Source organism: Podarcis liolepis (assembly GCF_965112155.1).
Source record: "Podarcis liolepis genome assembly, chromosome: 6".
NCBI classification, from domain to species: Eukaryota; Metazoa; Chordata; class Lepidosauria; order Squamata; family Lacertidae; genus Podarcis; species Podarcis liolepis.
The window spans coordinates 6,519,855-6,542,734 of NC_139559.1; the positions used below are offsets into that span (position 1 = coordinate 6,519,855).

General features: G+C 46.3%; 1 protein-coding gene and 1 long non-coding RNA gene across 7 annotated transcripts in view; one reads left to right on the forward strand and one right to left on the reverse strand.

Moving 5' to 3' along the window:
* UCKL1 (uridine-cytidine kinase 1 like 1) overlaps nucleotides 1-22,880 on the reverse strand; it is a 76,972-nt gene that overhangs the window by 43,633 nt on the left and 10,459 nt on the right. For 2 of the 5 annotated variants that reach the window (XM_083507485.1, XM_083507486.1), the window contains exon 1: nucleotides 9,745-10,187. The exons of 1 other annotated variant lie outside the window; for it this stretch is intronic. In XM_083507485.1, the coding sequence (XP_083363611.1) occupies nucleotides 9,745-9,812 (68 nt within the window). In that variant the 5' untranslated portion in view covers nucleotides 9,813-10,187. Of the gene's footprint in view, nucleotides 1-9,744; nucleotides 10,188-10,231; nucleotides 10,752-22,880 lie in introns of those variants that run through there. 2 more of the 5 variants (XM_083507482.1, XM_083507483.1) reach the window with 2 other exon arrangements.
* On the forward strand, nucleotides 1,968-21,052 carry LOC310708905. Of its 2 annotated transcripts, none has more exons than XR_014527189.1 (3): nucleotides 1,968-2,132; nucleotides 7,777-7,963; nucleotides 8,084-8,509. It is a non-coding gene; the product is annotated as an uncharacterized lncRNA (long non-coding RNA). The 2 variants fall into 2 exon arrangements; XR_014527190.1 differs by lacking the exon at nucleotides 8,084-8,509 and adding an exon at nucleotides 20,554-21,052 and having other exon boundaries at nucleotides 1,971-2,132.

Here is a 22,880-nt window from a genome sequence, read left to right on the forward strand (position 1 = left end):
TCAGGTGATGCTGAATCCTAACAACAACAACAACAACAACAACAACAACAACAATAATAATAATAGATAATATAATACTCTGATTGAAAGTACCTGGAAATCAGTTTTAAAGATTTCCGTGCAATTTTACGCACGTTTTACTTTTACCAAGCAAACCGAAATTATATTAATTTAATCAAAATACCTTTTGAATTCCTGAGCCATGTTACAACTTTGCTTGTTTGCTTTTGGAATTTGAAAGTTGAAAAAAGTGAACATGCCCCCTTGTAACAGGTACCTGTAAGTTGCCCTGGGACACTCAAATGAAGGGCAGTAGAAATAACAACCTGATCTCCTGCTTCAGGTGAGGGGCTCAAATCATCCAAGATGTTAGCCCCAGTGCTACAATTCCCAGTGGTTTCACCATTCATCCCTCTTCACGGGGAACTCTGGGAATTGTAGCTCTGGGGAGGGGACTGGGGAATCTCCTGACAACTCCCAGTACACTGAACAAACTACAGCTCCCGGGATACTTGGGTGGCCGTGGGGAAGCCATGACGGTTTAAAGCAGTATCATAGCGCTTTAAACATACGGTGCGGGATGAAATTTAAAAAATTCTGGGAAATGATATATAATGAGTTGAAGAAGATGTTCAAAATAAATTTTACCAAAAAAAACCGGAGGCATTTTTGTTAGGGATTGTAGGACAAGACCTGACAAGGGAAAGAAAGAAATTATTTGTGTATGCAACAACAGCAGCAAGAGTCTTGATTGCACAAGGATGGAAGAATGAGGAAACCCAGACCAAAGAACAGTGGCAAGAGAAATGAATGATGTTACTGAGTTGAATAGGATCCAAAATGCAGCAGACTGATTGGCCCTAGAACAATAGGATTCAGAATGCAGCAGTCTGATTGGTCCTAGAACAATGCAGCAGTATGATTGGTCCGCAGGAGCCACCCAATCCAGCTCCAGGTGGAAGTGAATCCACAACCTGATTGGCCTACAGGAGAATCCCGGAATTAGCCAATCACATGCAGCCCATTGTGTAAATAATGTATATAAAGCAGATATTGTGGGGGAACTTCCATTCCTCCTCACCACTATGAGCTGAATAAAGAGCATGAAATCCACTCTCGACTCCGAGTATATTTCAAATGAACTATGCAGAACTGGCAAAATTGACATGCAGACTACAAGACAAGGACAACTGCGACTTTAAAGAAGAATGGGAACCTTTCACAAACTATTTTAAAAGACAACAAAATGAACTGGACTCCTTGGCAGGTTGTGAATAAACATACACAAATTTATGGAGGGTCAACATAGTAGATAGATAATATAAGGATGTATAAAATTTTATAATAGGCAGAAGTTAAAACTGGTTGAGAAATCAGAGAGAGGAGGTGAGGGAAGCCGTAGGCATTTGTTGGGGAGGTGGTAGGGAAAAATGGGGGGGAATAATGATGATTTGTTTGAATAGTTTGTTATGTGAAAACTGGTAATAATTTAAAAATAAAATAAAATACGGTGCGGATGCTATCTTGGGGGCCAGAGAAAGCCCCCGTTCTTCTGCCACAGAGGCTCTTGCAACTTGTATATCGAACCCTGCCCTCTGGCCGGCAGCTGAGGGGGCAGAGAGGGACACAAACGGCGTGTTTGGCACCGACGTGGCCATCGCAGCCGGACCGCGGCGCTGTGATGAAGCTCTGCAGGCTACCGTCTCTCTGATATTTATACGATAACGAAGCACTTGGCAAAGGTCAGCGAAGCAGGTTCTCTCAGCCATCAATCCCTGCGCGGTTTTGGGAGCAGGGCAGATAAACTTCCTCAACGAGCTCTTTCGTGGTTGGCAAACACAGGGCAGGCACGCAGCCGCCCCTCTCCACCCCCAATGGACCCAGGCCAACGGGATAAGCCGCTTGGAGCAAAACAGCAGCTCACTGAGCCGGGGACAGGACAGGACAGGTTATTTATAGTTGATCTTTTCCCCTCGGCCGGCCTCTCTCTGCTCCGCCTCCCATTTTCCACCCTGGGCTCACATCCTCTTGCCAATGCACTGATGGCGACAGCAACACTGCAAAAGTGGGACTTTATAAGAGTGCCCTGCAAATGAAAGCAGAGAGGGGGGACCCCTCCCCTTTGCGTACAGGTAAGGAGATCCAACCCCCCCCCTACCCAGTAACTGCGGGGAAAGTTTCTCCCCTTTCCAGGGAGTCAAAAATGTGGTCTCCAAGCCCAAGGTCAGGCTGAAATATTGAAGAAAAGAGGTGGTTGGGATTGTGTTCCTAAACCTGGGGTTGTTTTAGGGTGACCTCCTTTTCGAAACTTGAACCGGCCCCACACCTGTGCTTTTAACAGCAGCCTGCCGGGTGTCTTCTTGACAAGAGAAGCTTCGCCTATTTGGTTTCCACATGCCAGGCTGCTGTGAAAAGGCAGAGGAGCAGTAGGAGAAAAGATAAAGAGAGGAAGTCTTCTCTCTAGAATGGAAGTTTTCCCAGCCGTGGGGCACGATCCTATCCCGGTCATGGGACTGTAGGATTTGACATATAATAATAATAATAATAATAATAATAATAATTAATAATAATAATAATTTTTTCTTTATATCCTGCCCTCTCCAGCCAAAGCCAGGCTCAGAGCGGCTAACAACAATAAAAGTAACACAGCATTCTAAAACCAATTCATTCTAAAATCAATTCGAAATCAAATTAATGGCAACCATTGGGCTAGAGTTCTATGAGGATTACCGAAGGAGGGGGTCACACTGTGCCTTGGCCAAAGGCCTAGTGGAACAGCTCTGTCTTGCAGGCCCTGCGGAAAGATGTCAAGTCCTGCAGGTCCCTGGTCTCTTGTGGCAGAGCGTTCCATCAGACTGGGGCCACAGCCGAAAAAGCCCTGGCTTTGGTCAAGGCCAGCCTAACCTCCCTGTGGCCTGGGATCTCCAAGATGTTTTTATTTGCAGACTGTAAGGTCCTCCGTGGGACATACCAGGAGAGGCGGCCCCGTAGGTACGAGGGTCCTAGGCCGTATAGGGCTTTAAAGGTTAAAACCAGCACCTTAAACCTGATCCTGTACTCCACTGGGAGCCAGTATAGCACCAGGTGAATGTGATCCCGTGGCGAAGACCCGTAAGGAGTCTCGCTGCAGCATTCTGCACCGCTGGAGTTTCTGGGTCAGTCTCAAGGGCAGCCCCACGTAGAGTGAGTGGAACTTTCATTACACTGGTACAAGAAAATCACCCATGGTTTCCAGCGATGACAGGGGGCGTGCAGGCCACTTTTGCTGCCATTTTCTGGTTGTGGGTTTCCAGCAGCTCGTCCAGCACCCTGTTCTCACAGTGGCTGACCATGGAGAGAAACCTGCAAGCGCGATCCGAGTACAAGAGCCACCCTCTCCCCTCCGGCGGTTTCCAGAAAGTGTTCTTCACAAGCATCGCTGCCTCCGACTGTAGGGGCAGGGCAGAGCCAACATGTTGAGCAGCCATGAATGGCTCTCTTCCCCATGAATTTGCAGTCCCACCACATGGGCATGGAAGCAGCGTCTGTCTCCTCCTCAGACGTACAGTGGTACCTCGGGTTAAATACTTAATTCATTCTGGAGGTCCGTTCTTAACCTGAAACTGTTCTTAACCTGAAGCACCACTTTAGCTAATGGGGCCTCCTGCTGCCGCTGTGCTGCCGGAGCACGATTTCTGTTCTCATCCTGAAGCAAAGTTCTTAACCCGAGGTAATATTTCTGGGTTAGCAGAGTCTGTAACCTGAAGCATCTGTAACCCGAGGTACCACTGTAATTGGTGTATAGGACAGCTCTGCCTCTTACATTAAGGACAGGTCATGTGTTTGGGTTTCAAAGTTGCACAAGGAGTACCAAGGTAAACAAAAGCAGTCTCGAACTTCCCTCCCCTCTTCTTATCTGATTGCTCAGGTTTTGCAAAGCTGGAAAACCGTCTTGCAAAGTGCTCCCCCTTGCCTTTGATCTAGGAAACTCAACATCTGGAAAGCTCCTTGTAAGAGTTCCCTGGGTTCCCATAACGAAGTTACTACAGTGGTACCTCTGGTTGCGAATGGGATCCATTCCAGAGCCCCATTCGCAACATGAGCAGAACACAACCCGCGTCTGCACGGCTCACGATTCGCCGCTTCTGCGCATGACATCATTTTGAGCACATGCGCAAGCGGCGAAACCTGGAAGTAATCCTTTCCGGTACTTCCGGGTCGCTGCGGGACGCAACTCGAAAATGCGCAACCTGAACCAAATGTAACATGAGGTATGACTCTATCATTATGCATACAGTACTCGGCATTTGGCTTATTCCAGGGCCGCTGAGAAGAGAGCTGAAATATTCCAGAGAAGATGCCTCTTGGAAAGATTTTCATGCTCCCTTCAGGGAAGAGCATATGCCTGGAGCGGGGGCCTCATATAGAATTGTAGAGGTGGAAGGGACCCACAAGGGCCATCTAGTCCAACCCCCTCCAATGCTGGAATCTCAGCTAAAGCATCCATGACAGATGTCCATCCAACCTCTGCTAAAAATCCTCCAAGGAAGAAGAGTCCAGAACCATCTGAGGGAGACCTTCCTGATGTTTAGCACGTTTCCAAGCACAATTCAAAGTGTTGGTGCTGACCTTTAAAGCCCTAAACGGCCTCGGTCCAGTAGACCTGAAGGAGCGTCTCCACCCCCATCGTTCTGACCAGACACTGAGGTCCAGCTCCGAGGGCCTTCTGGCGGTTACCTCAATGCAAGAAGAAAAGCTACAGGGAACCAGGCAGAGGGCCTTCTTGGTAGTGGTGCCCGCTTTGTGGAACGCCCTCCCATCAGATGTCAAGGAGAACAACAACTACCAGGCGTTTAGATGACATCTGAAGGCAGCCCTGTTTAGGGAAGCTTTTAATGTTTGATGCATTACTGTATTTTAATATTTTGTTGGAAGCCGCCCAGAGTGGCCAGGGAAGCCCAGCCAGATGGGCAGGGTATAAATAAATTATTATTATTATTATTATTATTATTATTATTATTATTATTATTATATAGTTGGAATCTCCTTTCTTGTGACTTGAAGCCATTGGTTTGAGTCCTACCATCCTGAGCAGGAGAAAACAAGCTTGCTCCATCTTCTGTGTGACAGCCCTTCAGATATTTGAAGATGGATACATGCAAAACACACAGAGCCCACCAACCGACTTATAGCGACAGCTTGAGAGCCAGGGGTGTTACACAGAATACAGAAGGGGAGCTCAGCGCTGCACCAGCAACTTTTCCAAACCTGCCGGAGGGGAGCAATGAGAGCAACACCTGGAACGCTGCCAGGAGAGATTAAAAGGAATCACCTCACCAGGCTGCCATTGGACAGCCACCTCGCCCACCCCAACACTCAGACGTGGAGGGCAATTAGGGAAAAGAAAGAGGGAGCCCCTCCCCACTCTGCTTGTGGTCTCGGTGCCGGCTTGAAAACCCAAACTTCTGGCTGGATGCCGAAGGAAGTGGCTCTGCAGTTTGAGAGTGCTTTCTGAACAAATTATCCTGCATCTCCGATGAGCAGAAGGGTGAGGTTCTGACAGTGGTATTCCCAGACCAAGGACAAAGATTGTACACCTGCTGAACGTTAACATGCGAGCATCCCTTTTCGAGTGCGCACTCATTTGCTGCAACATGCGAACACTCTTCACAGCCGCATGTCACTTCAAGGTCTGCTCCAGCAGCTGCAGGAGCAGGGAAGTTGCTGTCCGTCAGAAATTGCAGGACTCTCAACTTCCATCAGCCCCAACCAGCAGGAAAAATAAGACAGGGGGGTAAGAGGGGGTTGGAATCCAAAGGCTAGCCATCCCTTGTTCACTGTGTGTTGATACTGCCCGTGCGCACAGACAAAGGGTCATCCACTCTGTTGTTTCATGAGAATAGTCCTCTTCCTGCACCTCCTCCATTAATTCTCCGATGTCTGTATGACGTTCTTCTCCTCATCACTGCCTTCCCACACTTTCCCCTCCTTCGATCCAGATTTTCACACAAGCCTCCTTTTCGGAGCGTCTATCCAGACACCGAATCAGTAGCCTGGCCTCCACTGAGAGCTACCCCAGGGACCTTCAAGCTTTGTCTTCTCGCAACCACTGGAGAGGACTGGGAAGTGACTAGGGCCCAAGAGCCAGAAAGCAGTGTTGTTGCTATGTTCCCTTGGTTTGTGTATACTACCGAGCAGTAATAATAAATCAATGTACCCATAACAGCTACAGGTGGCTACTGGCCATGAGGGATATGCTCTGCCGCCACAGACAGACTTTGATCATCTTTGGTAAAACGGTGCCCAGAGCAAGGCTAAAATTTGGTGCCCCCAAATGAATCTTCTCAATTATGTTTACAGTGGTACCTCTGGTTGCGAATGGGATCCATTCTGGAGGCCCGCTCGCAACCTGAGAAGAACGCAACCCATTTCTGCGCATCTGCACGTGCGCGGGTCGCAATTCGCTGTGTCTGCGCATGCGTGCGACGTCATTTTGTGCGTCTGCGCATGCGCGAATCATGAAACCCGGAAGTAACCCTTTTTGGTACATCTGGGTCGCCGCGGGACGCAACCTGAAAACACGCAACCTGAAGCAAATGTAACTTGAGGTATGACTGTATTCTCAATTTTGAATATTATTATTATTATTAATAACAACAACAATAATAATAATAATAATAATGCGTTCATACCCTGCCAATCTGGCTGGGTTGCCCCAGCCACTGTGAGCGGCTTCCAACACATATAAAAACATAACAAAAGGTCAAATGTTAAAAACCTCCCTACACAGGGCTGCCTTCAGACCGCACCACCCTAAATCTGAAGCTGAGCCACGGTTCTGGATACTAGTTGATGGAAATCACAGGAGGGGAAAGTGGTTTTGTGTTCAAATCCTGATTCTGGTTGGCCACTGTGAGAAGAACAGGATTCTGCGCTAGGCGGGCCACTGGCCTGATCCAGCGGACTCTTATCATAATAAATAGCCCACAGTTTGCTACCGTTTGGTGTCCTCCATCAACAGCCGCCTAAGCTGGTTGCCTCACTCTGCCTAATGGTCCCCCACTCCTGGCACCCCTGTTTTTAAAGGGTGGTGTCAGGGGACTGCCATCGGAGCAGGGAAGGGAAGCTGAGGGGCAGCTGGGTTACAGGGAACCTCCAAAAATCTTGAGAAGCAGTTCCTCTTCCTGTGGTGGAGAAAGCCACACCTCCAATGGGGAAGAGGGGAAAGGACCAGAGGATGCTGCCGGGAGCCTCAGCACCGCTCCTGGTCAAGCTGGCCAGGAGGGGAAGCACGCCTCTTCCATTGCCTACCCTGCAGAGAGGTGTAAAATGCAAAGAAGGAAGGAAAAGGCTGGGGGTGACTAAAGTATTATGTTGTGGGAGGGCCCAGAAACGACCACTAGATTCTGCTAGTGATTGAGGCAGCCATGAACTTTGTGGTTCTGCACTGTAAATAGTTTGCACCAAAATAAAAACCTGTAAAAGACAGGTCGGAGCCCTGACTGGTTACTCACGAGCAACCACCACTGCCATCTGACAGGTGGTTTTTAAGCACAATGCTGGGGCCCCCTCACAATTTGCCAGGGCAGCTGCAGGGCATCTCTGTGAGCGCAACACAGAGGCTCCTTGCAGCTCGCACTTTGCTCCTAGCAACATCGATCCGCTGGAATATGGAATCAGGCACTGGGGGCCGGGGAAGCACACATGCATTTCAGCTGCAAAATAACCACCAACCGGCTCCCTCAGAGAGACAGAATAACGCTGCGGCGGCAATTAACAAGTGTGCTTTGTTCCCAGAGCGACGCTGACATGAGCAAGCGGCGACAACAACAGGAGGGAGGGAGGAATAAGGCAGGAATCCATGACGCTCGCTGGTAGCTGTTATTCATGCGCAAGGAGTTTGCTTCTGCTGCATCTGAACACTGGAATCTCCAGAGGGACACAGAGGGGACTTTGGGCACCTCGGCAGCACCAATATTTACAGGTAATTTGTGTGAGATGCCTTTGTCCCTATTGCTGCCCCTACTTCCCACTGGCAGTGGGGTGGGAGAGCTGAGGGGCAGGGAATTCACATGTGACAAGCAATACGCCCCATTGGTTTCAGATAGTACATGGGCAGACGAGTCTAAAAAGCCCAGGACACAGATTTTTACGGTCTTCTAGCAAACATGGTGGCTCATTTCTCATAAGTAATGTATTTGGCATTAACTCTGAAAGGGTATACAGTGGTACCTCAGGTTAAGTACTTAATTCGTTCCGGAGGTCCGTTCTTAACCTGAAACTGTTCTTAACCTGAAGTACCGCTTTAGCTAATGGGGCCTCCTGCTGCCGCCGCCGGAGCACAATTTCTGTTCTCATCCTGAAGCAAAGTTCTTAACCTGAAGCACTATTTCTGGGTTAGCGGAGTCTGTAACCTGAAGCGTATGTAACCTGCCTGAAGCGTATGTAACCCGAGGTACCACTGTATTCGATTCTGTCCAAACTAAGCCTCCTACAGCAAAATATACATCAGAACCGAGTATACGCCGAACGACCTGTTCTCCAAAATACTATTAATGGTGAAAAGGTCAAAATTCAGGAGACACCAGCAAGGTTGCCGAAAATTATTGTCTCCGCTGTCAAAGGAGAAAGAAAGGGAATGAACTCTTGTATCATATACACCCGCAAGCCAAATATGCAGTGAAAAAAATAGCTATTCATCAGAGAGTTGGAAGGTATGGCGTTCGCTAGGGCGAAGTGAAGTGATATCTTTAATAATACTGTTATTTTTCCATCTTGAAAACAGGGGTGGGAAGAAACAACAGAAACACAAGCAAACACACACACACAAATCCATAAATAGACAAGTAGGATCTGCAACAAAATGTTGCAGTATGGAGTGTTTCTGTTCCTCCAGGATACTCCATTCCATTCCCCCTCCTACTCAGTTTTCCGTTCCGTCTCAACCACAATCTGTCAGCATTCTGCAATAAGTAAGCATGCCCAGTTCCTCATTTGGTTGTATTGCCCTCCACCCACCAACTCCTGACCATTTTTTAAAAAAGCAAACTTTTTTTTCTATTGCAAACTTTGGGATCCTCCAAGTTTGCAGATACTTCTCTCTTACGTGTGTGGGTGGGTCTATTCTGACTACACAAGCAATGGCACTCACAGCTTGAACATCAGAATTAGAGGGAACGATCATTCTCCCCACCCTCTGAGATTTAATGTGGAATAACATCCAAACCCCTTTACCATGCACCTGTTATCATCAGTACAGCGCAGAATAGTCTTTCGGCTCAAATGATGCATCAAAACCCACCTTTCATCTCCCCAGATAGCTCATAGGTCCAGTAAGGGGCAAGTTGAGAACCTTTCCACCTGCCTCCGGCTGACCAAAGGATGCATGTTTTATGAAGAGCACGTTCTCCCGCAGAAACACGTTTTGCTCCCTAGTTACCATTAAGGGGGTGGGGCAGTGAATCAGTTCACAAAAGAAAGAACCAGCCCAGGTGAATGAAAGGCAGCACCCCCCAAAAAAAGCCCAGTTGCACGCACACACACCCCCCGCATTGCACCCTCCCGATATCTGCGAAACAGCCAGTTCTCTAATGCGCTGCTCCTGAAATTTCCAAAAACAAGTGTTTTGTTTTGCAATCCAGAAAGCGGATCTCCCCTCTCCTCTCTTCGCCACCCCCTCCTCCAAGCCTTCTAAAAACTCGTCCATCCTGCATCCGAGAGTTAATTTACATCCGGAAAGGGGGGGTACGGGACAAAAGCACTCACCTGCCTTCAGGTCCGAGGGCCCAGCAGCCAGAGATCCTGACCCCCGAATATACAGGGGATCTGTTCATCTCCCCCTAGCCGGAGAAGGGTCTGGGGTGACTGTGGAAGTGGCAGAAAGGCTTCAGGTGTTTTTGACTCTGGGAGAGCTGGCTTGTGGAGTGTGTGTGTGTGTGTGTGTGTGTGTGTGTGTCTCATCGCAGCCTCAAAGAATTCAGAGTCCCTAGGAAGTTGACTACATGCATTCTGGCCTTTACAGTGAAACGAAACGTGGGTCTCGCCACTCTGATCACAAGGGGAGGAAAGGGGTGGAAAACACCACCCAGGGGCTTGGGAGAACCTACAAACTGGTAGTGTTCAAGGAGACCCGAAAAAGTCCGGTGTGGTGTCAACAGCGAGAGAAGGAGGGAAAAGAGAGCCCTGCCCGGGGAACGAGAGAGTAGCCAACACGCATAAGAGGATAGCTTAACCTAGAGATTATGTTCATTACCTGATATTAATAGCACTGACTTTGTAAAGAGAGGAGGAGTCGCACGGCACAGCCTCCCAAGCAGCCCCTCTGCTCCGGAGACACCAAAAAATGGCTGGCGGAGGGCCACAGGCAGCCGCTCCTGACATTTGGAGCGTGTCCGGGGCCTGGCAGAGAAAGGGCAATGCACAAGAGAGGTGGGCAGACACCTGGCATGGGAAGAGAGGGCAGAGGAAGGCTTTTCTTCCCTCCTCAGCATGAGAACGCCGGTGGAGCTGAATGTTGGAAGATCCGGGACGTATAAAAGAAAGAGCATGAACTGTGGAACTCACTGCCACAGGACGCAGGGGTGGTCAACAAATCAGATCGCTTTAAAATAAGATTAGGCAGCAATGCTTATGAGTACCAGCTGCTGGAAGCCACTGGAGGGGAGAACGCTCTTGGGTTTGAATCCTGATTGTGGGTTTCCCACAGGCATCTGGTTGGGTCACCGTGAGGACATGATGCTGGACTAGGTGGGCCAAGCTGGCCGGGGCAGATGGGAGTTGTAGTCCAAGGCACCTGGAAGGCGCCAGGTCTGGGAAAGCTGCCTTAGTCCTACACTCCCAGATCCTAGGCGCTAATGTGAGCAGAGGCTCCTCAGCTTGTAATTATCTTGCTGCAAAGCAAAACATTAGTGCAGGGGCAGCTAATCTGCCCTCCTCCAGATTTTGCGGGACTAGAACTCCTGCCATCCATGAACATTGGCTGGCTGGGCTGATGACAGTCCAACAACGACTGGAAAGCTGCAGGGAGGAGGTGGGTGGAGATGGGAGTTTTGGTTCTCTGTTTCTCAAAGCTCTCCATGCAATAATAATTAAAAAAAAACCTCATGGAAATTAATCTGCATTTTAGTGTGAATTTCTTCTAACAAACATGCTTTTACAGTGGTACCCTGGAAGGTTTGAATCCATTCTGGAAGTTCGTTTGATTTACAAAATGTTTGGAAACCAAGGCGCAGCTTCTGATTGGCTGCAGGAAGCTCCTGCAGCCAATCAGAAGCTGCAGAAACCCTGTCGGACATTCAGGTTCCAAAGAATGTTCGCAAACTGGAACAATCACTTTCGTGTTTGCGGCATTCGGGACCCAAAACATTCATCTTGCAAGTCGTCCGAGATCCAAGGTACAATTGTATATTCAGTTTAGCATGCACATTTTCAGAAGCAATTTTTCCTTCTACAACGCATTGCAATATGTTATTTTCCCTGATATTGTCTTTGTCTCTCACACACTTCCTCCTAACAGATGCGCTTTTGCAAACATTGCTTGGTTGGAATTTTGCATTGCAAAATTCGGGTAATTTCAAAGTTGGAAGGATATCTGTTTTGGAGAGTAGAGTGCAAATCTGATAAGTCCACCTTCAAATGTGCCCTGAATCGAATTTCTCCTCCATGCTTAGCCTCAGGTTAAGCTACCCCAGCCTTGGATGTTCCTCCTTGAGGTGGTTGCATAAGCCCCAACGCAGGCCGTCCATCTGGGCCATCAAGACATCTAAGAATAAACTCCCCTCATCGCCACCCACTGCAGCTTCCTCACTCTGCACTCTCAGCAAATTGACTGGCTGCTTGCCCTCTCGGATAAATTACAGCCATCACATGCCCCAGGGTCTGTTGTGGGAAACGAAACCCATCAGATACAAAGGGTGGATCTGCCTGAAAGAGGATGAGAACGCATTGCGGTAAAGAGAAAGAAAGTCAAAGGGGGATTCCCGCAAGCTTTCCCCTAATGAAACTGTTATTGCAAAGAGAAGCACTGCAAACATGGAATGCTCAGTGGGCAACGTAACTGCTGGTACCACCCCACCACTGGCACATTCAACTGGAGATACATTTTGAGAGCCCTGACAAATCGGGGTTCCAGTTGTACAGAAAGTCTTTTGCACACAGAGCGGATATGCCCACAGATTCTGTTCCAAATAAACAAAGGCAGATTAGCAACAAACAGCATCTTAAAAAGCAGAGACATCACCTTGCCAACAAAGCTCCGTATAGTTAAAGCTATGGTTTTCCCAGTAGTGATGTATGGACGTGAGTGCTGGACCATAACGAAGGCTGATCGCCGAAGAATGGATGCTTTTGAATTATGGTGCTGGAGGAGACTCTTGAGAGTCCCATGGAGTGCAAGAAGATCCAACCTATCCATTCTAAAGGAAATCAGCCCCGAGTGCTGAGTGTCACTGGAAGGACAGATCCTGAAGCTGAGGCTCCAATACTTTGGCCACCTCATGGGAAGAGAAGACTCCCTGGAAAAGACCCTGATGCTGGGAAAGATGGAGGGCACAAGGAGAAGGAGAAGGAAGAGATGGTTGGACAGTGTTCTCGAAGCTACTAGCATGAGTTTGACCAAACTGCGGGAGGCAGTGGAAGACAGGAGTGCCTGGCGTGCTCTGGTCCAGGGGGTCACGAAGAGTCGGACACGACTAAACGACTAAACAACAACAACAAGCAGCAAAGTGGTGATCCTGTTCCAGTTTTAACAAAAAATGCTGCATTTTTAATGTTTGCTTATTTGCATCCCTCAGAAGGTAATAAATATTTCCTGCCATCTACAAAATAAAAAGAAAGTTGTAACTATCTCCACCATGGAGTCATGGTCTGATATTGTTGATAACCTGTTGTGCAGTTTAAAAAGCTAGTTGTTTGGGAAACTGAAGCCATGCTTTACCTATTTTATCTGTAGACTTCTCCATGGTGCCAATGGGTGCCAAGATGGAGAAGGCCCCTTTCAGGATGCCTGCTGGAGCCCTGGCTGTCCAAGCAAACCAAGCTGCCAAAAATGGGGACTAAGAAAAAGCTGATTAGGTTGTTGCATGGCAAATCTGCTTGTCTCGCTAGTACCATTAACTACTCATGAGTTGGGTTGAAGAAAGAGCCCAAAATTTATTTACTGCAGTAAATAGGTTCAGCGCAGTCACTTCCACAAAGGCTGAAAGGGCGTGTGTTACACACACACACACACCGGACCTTTTATAGGGTTTCTTCTTTGGCGATCCCTCGTAGCCGAGTAAGATTGTCTTCCATAAACATGGTTTTAACAATGAGTCCGTAAGTGACTGTGGAGGCCAATTCTGGATCCACACGTCCTTCCACAGTGGGGACATAGATTTCCGGGTGGGAGCTGATCACGGTGTAGATTTGCCAAGCGTGCCTTCCTCTTAGCACGTTTCTCCCTTGCGTCCTGAGTTTGAGTGTCTTCAAAGCCCATGACACTTTTGGTAAAGGTTGTTCTCCAATTGGAGTACTTGCAGGCCAGTGTTTCCCAATTGTCAGTGTTTATACTACATTTTTTAAAGATGTGCCTTGAGAGAGTCTTTAAACCTTTTTTGTGGACCACCAGCATTACGCTTTCCATTTTTAAGTTCGGAATAGAGTAGTTGCTTTGGAAGACAATCATCAGGCATCCGCACAATATGAGCAGTCCAATCATTGCTTCAACACCAGTGATCTTTGCTTCTTCCGGTACACTGGCATTATTTTGCCTGTCTTACCAAGTGATGGGTTTGCAGACAAAGAATTCATATAAGATCCAATCAAAACGCTGCAAACATTAGCAGAGAGTAGTTGGCAATAACTCATTGGGTACAACTTTCTGGATGCCCAGCCTGCAACTTGATGTGTGTCCAGCCCTTCCAGGGCCCCTCGCTTCTAAACTTTTGAAGCCTACATAGATACAAGCCTACATACTAACGAAAGGAGAATTGTAGTCTGAGATTTATGTTCACTTAGATAACAAGCCTACATAAGGGGAGTCGTACTTGGTAAGCTGGCATAGCCAGACTCCCATAATTTTACTCTTCAGAAGTTCCCTCCCCAAATGCCTTATCTCTGGTATTTCCAGCAACCAAGCAGCAACTAGGCTACGTGTCTTTTATGAACAAAAGGAAACTATTATGAACCAAGGATTTTAACAGAACACCAATATCTCATTCAGTTGGGGCTTTTTATAGGTTTCTCATACAAAACATATTTTGGGGGCCCTTGCGGTTCCCCCCCCCAAGGTCACATGCCAGGAAGCAGAAGCAAGTGTGCTAGCAGTGATATCTCACACTGTTGTCTCATCCTTTCCTGTACTCTTCCTCTTCCTAAGCAATACATCAACGACATCAGGCTTTGCCAACCTGGTGACCTCCAGACATTTTTGAGGACAACTCCCATCAGCTGCGCTGGCTGGGGATGATGGGAGTTGTAGTCCAAACATCTGGTTGGTGAGACCTGAACTAAGCGGCCTGTAATTACTGGTGCTGAAGCAGCATTCTCTTTTGGGACAGCTGTCAATCTCCTTTCCTGGTTTCGTCCACCTCCATCCATGGCCTGGAACTGGAGATAGCCTCCTTTGAAACCCAGTTTTTGGATTTTTGAACAAACGTGCAACTGTTTTGAACTTTACTGCGTCATGTTCCCTGGTGGCTCATGAAAACTGCTATTCTGAATAACACCTTTGATCGGCAGGGCAGGGCGGGGGCCCTTGGGGTGATTTTATGGAACCAAGGCAACAGTGCCTAAAAAAGTTTGGAAATTAAATTGCTCAAATACATGAAGTCGTCTGGTCCGTCTACTGATTGACCAACCTCACATGACCAGGCCAACTAATGTGGAGAAGTACACAATTGTGCAATTCGCACCCGTGATGAGCTACAAAGATGATGAGCTATGCAAGAAACACCATGTATGGGGGGAGGGATATTAACACATATTAACACATCTTTTGCTAAATCAACCCAGAACTCTAGGGAAGAGCTGTAAAGTAAAGGTAAAGGGACCCCTGACTGTTAGGTCCAGTCGTGACCGACTCTGGGGTTGCGGCGCTCATCTCGCTTTATTGGCCGAGGGAGCCGGCGTACAGCTTCCGGGTCATGTGGCCAGCATGACTAAGCCACTTCTGGCGAACCAGAGCAGCGCACGGAAACGCCGTTTACCTTCCCGCCGGAGCGGTACCTATTTATCTACTTGCACTTTGAGGTGCTTTTGAACTGCTAGGTTGGCAGGAGCAGGGACTGAGCAACGGGAGCTCACCCGTTGCGGGGATTCGAACCACCAACCTTCTGATCGGCAAGTCCTAGGCTCTGTGGTTTAACCCACAGCGCGACCTGCGTCTGTGGCTATAAAGTGACTATGTTATTTAATGTAATTCAGATTTTTTCCCTGCTGTCTTTGTAGCACCGAAGTGACTCCCCTAGGGTGCACGCCTGGGCAGTGTGTCTGGAGGTCCTGGTCTGTCCAGACAAAAAGACCCCTCCTCTCAGCCTTGCTGATGTGATCCCAAAGAAAGGAAAGCAATATGTTTGGCACCAGCTTGGCTGCAGGAGCTGCCAGAAGGAAGATGCCATCCGACTATCTTTGTGTAGGGCTTACTCCTTAGCCCTTTCTTCACCCAAAGGTGTCCCACAAGGCATATCATCTATTGTTCTTAAACATTATTAGTACTGTAGCATATACCACTAACTTAACTGGGTGGCGTGAGCTAAGAAGGTCCCTGCCTCAGGAGGATTACAATCTGAATGACAAGGCAAGGTGGCCACAGTGACTTCTGCTGGGATCCGTCACACAAAGATGAGATCAGAATTAAATCTCACCTTCCATTCCACAGGCCTTTATAGGAGGTGAGGAGACAGGGCCTTTTCACTGGTGGCACCTGGGTTGTGTACAATACACTCACAAGAGACACTTACTATGCTACCTCTTGAGTGTAATAATAATAATTTTTAATTATATTCCGCCCATCTGGCTGGGTTTCCCCAGCCACTCTGGGCAGCTCCCAACAGAATATTAAAAACACAACAAAACATTAAACATAAAAAACTTCCCTAAACAGGACTGCCTTCATATTTCTTCTAAAAGTCAGATAGTTGTTTATTTTCTTGACATCTGATGAGACGGCGTTCCACAGGGCGGGTGCCAGTACCGAGAAGGCCCTCTGTCTGGTGCAGACAATGTTATTCTCCTACACTGCTAATTTTGATTGCTACCATTAGGTAAAGGTAAAGGGACCCCTGACCATTAGGTCCAGTTGTGGCCGACTCTGGGGTTGCAGTGCTCATCTCGCTTTATTGGCCAAGGGAGCTGGCCTACAGCTTCCAGGTAATGTGGCCAGCATGACTAAGCCACTTCTGGCAAACCAGAGCAGCGCACGGAAACGCTGTTTACCTTCCCGCTGGAACAGTACCTATTTATCTACTTGCACTGGCATGCTTTCGAACTGCTAGGTTGGCAGGAGCAGGGACCGAGCAACGGGAGCTCACCCTATTTCAGGGATTTGAACCGCCGACCTTCTGATCAGCAAGTCCTTGGCTCTGTGGTTTAACCCACCGCGCCAACCACGTCCCAATTGCTACCATTATTAATATTTATAAACAGGCAGCTCATAAAAATATTAAGTCTATGTACAATGAAATCGCTCAAACATCATAAAACTATTAAACACAGAACAAGCAACCAACACTACATAGAGTCATAGAATCCAACTATGGGGCTTGGACTCACAGCCCTGAGATGAAGAGCCTCGTTCTCTGCCAACCGAGCTGAATCGTATCAATTCTTTAATAACACTTGTCAAAAGAAACACATTTTCAGCTGAAAATGAAATATCAGGGCTGTGGGCGTCTGGCTGACTTCCTTAGGAGCAGTGTTGCAAACTTCTGGTGCGGCCGTGCTAAATGCAAGGTCACACTCTCGACGTCCCTTTGCTGATAAAGGTTCTCTGTCAGGGAGGGCAAGGCCAGTTCCACCCTGAAACCACAAGCCTGTCTCTATCATTGTGCTGCGACTACTTTCTTGATCGCCTTGTACTCAAAAGGAATGTTGGCAACTGGGCAATAAACATTCGCCCCAGTTTCATCCAAAGTTGTGTTCTTTAGGAGCGGTCGCGCAACAGCCTCTTTTAAAGCCAGAGGCAATCGCTCCTCCTCACGACGAGACATTTACCTGAAACAGCACAGTTGAAATTCCCAGGTGAGGTTTACTCAGCCAAGAAGTGCTGTTGATTGCATCAGTATTTTGCAGGGAAGGGTTGCATGCCAAATCCTCAAAACATAAAAGGTGACTGCCATCCAATTAATGAAACAAGAGGAGCAGATGAAACGCCGAGCCAAAGATGCCACTCTGAATTCAAGCTGATGGGGATTGCAAGTGGAGAGAAAGCTCTTGTTTTTCTCAGATCTGTCTTGCATGCCTTCCAGAGGCAGCTGGTTGGTCACTGAAAGAACAGTGGACAATATGGACCACTGGCTGGATCTAACAGGATGGCTCTTCTGATATTCAGAACTGCCTTTCTAATAATATAGGTGTTGACCTTTAAAGCCCTAAATGGCCTCGGCCCAGTACACCTGAAGGAGCGTCTCCACCCCCATCGTTCTGCCGGACGCTGAGATCCAGCACCGAGGGCCTTCTGGTGGTTCCCTCATTGCGAGAAACCAAGGTACAGGGAACCAGGCAGAGGGCCTTCTCGGTCGTGGCACCTGCCCTGTGGAACGCCCTCCCATCAGATGTCAAAGAGATAAACAACTACCTGACATTTAGAAGACATCTGAAGGCAGCCCTGTTTTTAATGTGTGACATTTTAATGTCTTTTTAATTTTTGTCGGAAGCTGCCCAGAGTGTCTGGGGAAGCCCAGCCAGATGGGTGGGGTACAAATAATAAATTATTAATATTATTAATATTATTATTAAACTCCCCCCAAAGCCTGCACAGAGAGAGTATGTTTTCAGCCGGCAAACAAAGCCATCTCACAAAGAGCATTCCATGAAATCAAGGGCATTCGGTTTTATTATGGATTCACGCATGCCTGCTTTCACTGCTGCTGTTTTGTGAGTTGCAAGTTTAACGTTCACATCCTTGGATTGTGACTTTTAGTGGCCTTGAAAGTTTTTGCCAAACAACAAGATACAAAACAACAACAACCAAACCCACTCTCAATTCCTCTGCCTCCAGATCCATTTGAAAAGCACTCAATACTCAACCACTTTGTTTGCAACACACTTGCAAGAAATCAATATTGGCATCCCCTGTTTTCTGGAACTCCCAGCCTATTAATATTAACCTCCTTTGTACTGTTTTCAGCGCCAGCTAAAAAGTGCTTTTTGAGCCTACTGAGACTTGTGCATTTTTTATGGTGCACATTTGTCTTTAAAAATATAGGATTTTTCCCTATACTGTGATACATTTTATTACAGCCAGGTGTTTTCAAAACATGTTTTGATCTCAGCAGTATTTGCTTGTGACTTATCTTACATCTTTTATGTGAACCGTTGAGAGAATCATATTATTTTGACAAAGTGATATATAAATCTTGCTAAATAAAAATCGAATAGATACCAAGACTAACTGCTCAGTTCCTTCTTTCCCAGTTAACAAAACCAATGGATGAGTTGGAAGATTCCACTATGTTGCCAAAATCGGAGAAGGCCTCTCTGCCTTGTGCAACCCTTGCCTATGAAGGGCAGAAATTTGCTTGCTATCAATGGGTGCCAAGGGGGGAAATCCCCAGCCAGTGTGGTGTAGTGGTTAAGAGCGGTAGTCATGTAATCTGGGTAACCGGGTTCGGGTCTCCGCTCCTCCACATGCAGCTGCTGGGTGACCTTGGGCCAGTCACACTTCTCTGAAGTCTCTCAGCCCCACTCACCTCACAGAGTGTTTGTTGTGGGGGAGGAAGGGAAAGGAGATTGTTAGCCGCTTTGAGACTCCTGAAGGGGAGTGAAAGGCGGGATATCAAATCCAAACTCTTCTTCTCTTCTTCTTCTTCATTTGAATGCCCACCCCCTTAATGGTAGCGTCCAGTGGTCTTCCTCTGTTAAAACATATCTTCTTCTTTGGCGATCCCTCGTAGCCGAGTAAGATTGTCTTCCATAAACATGGTTTCAACATTGAGTCCATAAGTGACTGTGGAGGCCAACTCTAGATCCACATGTCCTTCCAAGGTGAGGACATAGGTTTCCAGGCAGGAGTTGATTGTGGTGTGGATTTGCCAAGCGTGCCTTCCTCTTAGCACGTTTATCCCTTTCGTCCTGAGTTCAAGCGTCTTCAAAACCCACGACACCTTTGGTAGAGGCTGTTCTCCAATTGGAGCACTCGCACATCAGTGTTTCCCAATTGTCTGTGTTTATACTACATTTTTTTAGATTTGCCTTGAGAGAGTCTTCAAACCTCTTTTGCATTACGCTTTCCATTTTTAAGTTCGGAATAGAGTAGTTGCTTTGGAAGACGATCATCAGGCATCCGCACAACATGACCAGTCCAACGAATTGAAGAATCATTGCTTCGACACTGGTGATCTTTGTTTCTTCCAGTACACTGAAATTAGTTCGCCTGTCTTCCCAAGTGATGTGTAAAATTTTTCAGAGACACCATTGATGGAATCTTTCGAGGAGTTGGAGATGGCGTTTATAAGTGGTCCATGTTTCACTAGCATACAGTAAGGTTGGCTGTGCAATAGCTCTGTTCTCCAATTGGAGCGCTCGCAGGCCAGTGTTTCCCAGTTATCTGTGATTGTACTGAATTTTTTTTAAAGTTCTGCCTTGAGAGCATCTTTAAAGTGTTAGAACATTTATGCTTGCACCACAGAACTTCCCCCCTTTCTCCTTCCTCCAAACTGCTTGAGTATTAGTGGGCATCCCCAGAGCTGATTGGGGAGTGCGGTGTGGGGCAAGATTTCATTGAACAAGAGACTTTGCCAAAGTTTTTAGCATTTGTAGAACCTGAGATACGAGAGCAAATGCTCCTTATATTGCGGTTGGGTGGGAAAACTAGCCCACACTCCCCCTTTTCCCCCTCCCCAGTAAAAAAATCTGTGGGGGGCAATGCTACTGTCCCAAATATGCCTAACTCCGAGCTTGCCCCATTTTGTTTAGATGTTTCCACAAAGCTTATGTTGGCTGACCTGCCCTTTATCCAAGAGGCACGACGTGTTCTAGTTTATGCAGGAGAACAGAGGTGTGCTTGGGTGTGACCTACAGGTGCAATGAATGAGTGCAACACCTTGGCCTCAGTTTTCCATATATAAAAAATGGGAACACTGATTCAAAATTGCACAACGCATGTGGAAAGTAACTGAGCGGGGCAGCTTGACAGGTGGATCAAATGATGTTCACCATAACGTATAGGACAACTACAAATACTTGTTCGAAATGTAAAGAAAAAGAAGGCAACTTTTATCGTATGTGGTGGACTTGTAAGGTAAAAAAAGCTTTCTGGGAGATGATATATAATGAAAGGAAGAAAATGTTTAAAATAACTTTTGTTAAGAAACCAAATTTCTTTGTTAAGAAACCAAATTAACAAAAAATAACTTTTGTTAATTCCTTTTCTGTTAGGAATTATAGGTACTGATATCTCAAAGGAACAGAAGAGACTTTTTATGTATGGAACAGCAGCTGCCCAGATGTTACTAGCCCAGAGATGGAAAGAAGACAAAGTCCCTAGCAGAGAGGAGAGGCAAAGCAAGCTGATAGACTATGCCGAGATAGTAAATCTGACTGGAAAACTTGGGAACCAACAGGACAAAAAGTTTATAAAAGAATGGGAAAAATTTATAAGTTACTTAGGAGACCACTGTAAGCAGATGGAAACATTAGCAGGATTTTGATCTCACTTGTAGTTTAGCAATTACCACGGAAAATGTGGTTTGATATAAAAATTGGAGTATGAAAGAATATGCAGTAATTAGTGTTCAAAATGGGACACCATGGGGTGGATGGGGCGGGGAAGAGTCCGGATACCTGGAGGAATCTCTTTATTTGAATATACTTTTTTATTCTTTGTTTACAACGTTGTATTGGGAAAACCAATAAAAATGATTTTAAAAAACAATGATGACGTTCACCATAAGATTAAAGATTTAAGATGTGTGACGCTGAAACAGAGAGCCTCTGTGGTGTAATGGTTAGTGTCGGACTGGGACCAGGGTTCGAATCCCCCCTCCACCATGAAGCACACTGGGTGACCTTGGGGCAGTCACCATCTCTCAGCCTGGCCTATCTGACAGGGTTGTTGTTTTGAGGATAAAATGGGAGGGAGAACCACGTGCCCCACCTTGAGCACCTTGGAGGAAAAGGTGGTATATTAATAATAATAAGAAGAACTGATTCAAGAATTTGGTCAGGTTGCAGGATTTAAACTGAATAAGTTAAAAACCAAGGTTTTAGAGAAAAATTTAACACCGATTGAGAGAGAGAGGTTTCAGAATGAGACAGAATTGACAGTGATTAAGAAAGTGAAATACCTGGAGATTAATATGACGGCAAAAAATGGGAATTTATTTAAAGACAACTATGAAAAATGCTGGGTTGAAGTGAAAAAATATTTAGAAATTTGGTCAAACTTGAAGCTTTCACTGCTGGGTCGTATTGCTGCGATAAAAATGAATGTTTTGCCTAGAATGTTGTTTTTGTTTCAAACATTGCAAATTGTGGACAAAATGGATTGCTTCAAGAAGTGGCAGAGAGATATTTCTAGATTTGTCTGGCAGGGCAAGAAGCCCAGAATAAAATTTAAGATATTAACTGATGCAAAGGAAAGGGGTGGATTTGCCCTGCCAGACTTTAAACTTTATTATGAATCAGCAACTTTTTGCTGGTTGAAAGAATGGCTGCTTCTTGAAAATACAGACATTTTGGATTTAGAAGGCTTTAACAACGTATTTGGATGGCATGCATATCTGTGATATGATAAGGTCAAAGCACATAAAGCATTCAAGAATCATATTGTTAGCAAAGCATTGTTTAATGTCTGGATAAGATATAAGGATTTACTAGAAAACAAAACCCCAAGGTGGTTGTCACCGATGGAAGCAAAAGCACAGAAAAAGCTCAATATGGAGGCCAAGTGGCCGAAATATTGGGAAATTCTGGAACAAGAGGGAGATAGACTGAAATTGCAGAGTTTCGAGAAACTAAAAAACAAAGTGCGAGATTGGCTTCATTATTATCAGATAATGGAGGCATATAATTCGGACAAGAAAATTGGTTTCCAGGTGGAAAAATCAAATTTAGAAACAGAACTGTTAGAACCCAAAACTAAGATTTTGTCAAAGATGTATAACTTGCTGTTGAAATGGAATACTCAGGATGAAACGGTGAAATCTGCTATGATTAAATGGGCACAAGATGTTGGACATAACATAATGATGGCTGACTGGGAACAGTTATGGACCACAGGTATGAAGTTTACGGCATGTAATGCCTTAAGAGAGAATATTATGAAAATGGTATACAGGTGGTAAATGACCCCAGTCAAGCTTGCAAAAATCTATCATTTGCCCGATAATAAATGTTGGAAATGTAAAGAAACTGAAGGTACATTATTTCACCTTTGGTGGACGTGCCCAAGGATTAAGGCTTTCTGGGAGATGATATATAATGAACTGAAAAAGATATTTAAATATACCTTCTTGAAGAAACCAGAGGCCTTTCTCCTGGGCATAGTCGGCCAATTGGTGCCAAAGAAGGACAGAACTTTTTTTATGTATGCCACAACAGCAGCAAGAATACTCATTGCAAAGTATTGGAAGACACAAGATCTACCCACCCTGGAAGAATGGCAGTTGAAGGTGATGGACTACATGGAACTGGCGGAAATGACTGGCAGAATCCGAGACCAGGGAGAAGAGTCGGTGGAAGAAGATTGGAATAAATTTAAAGAC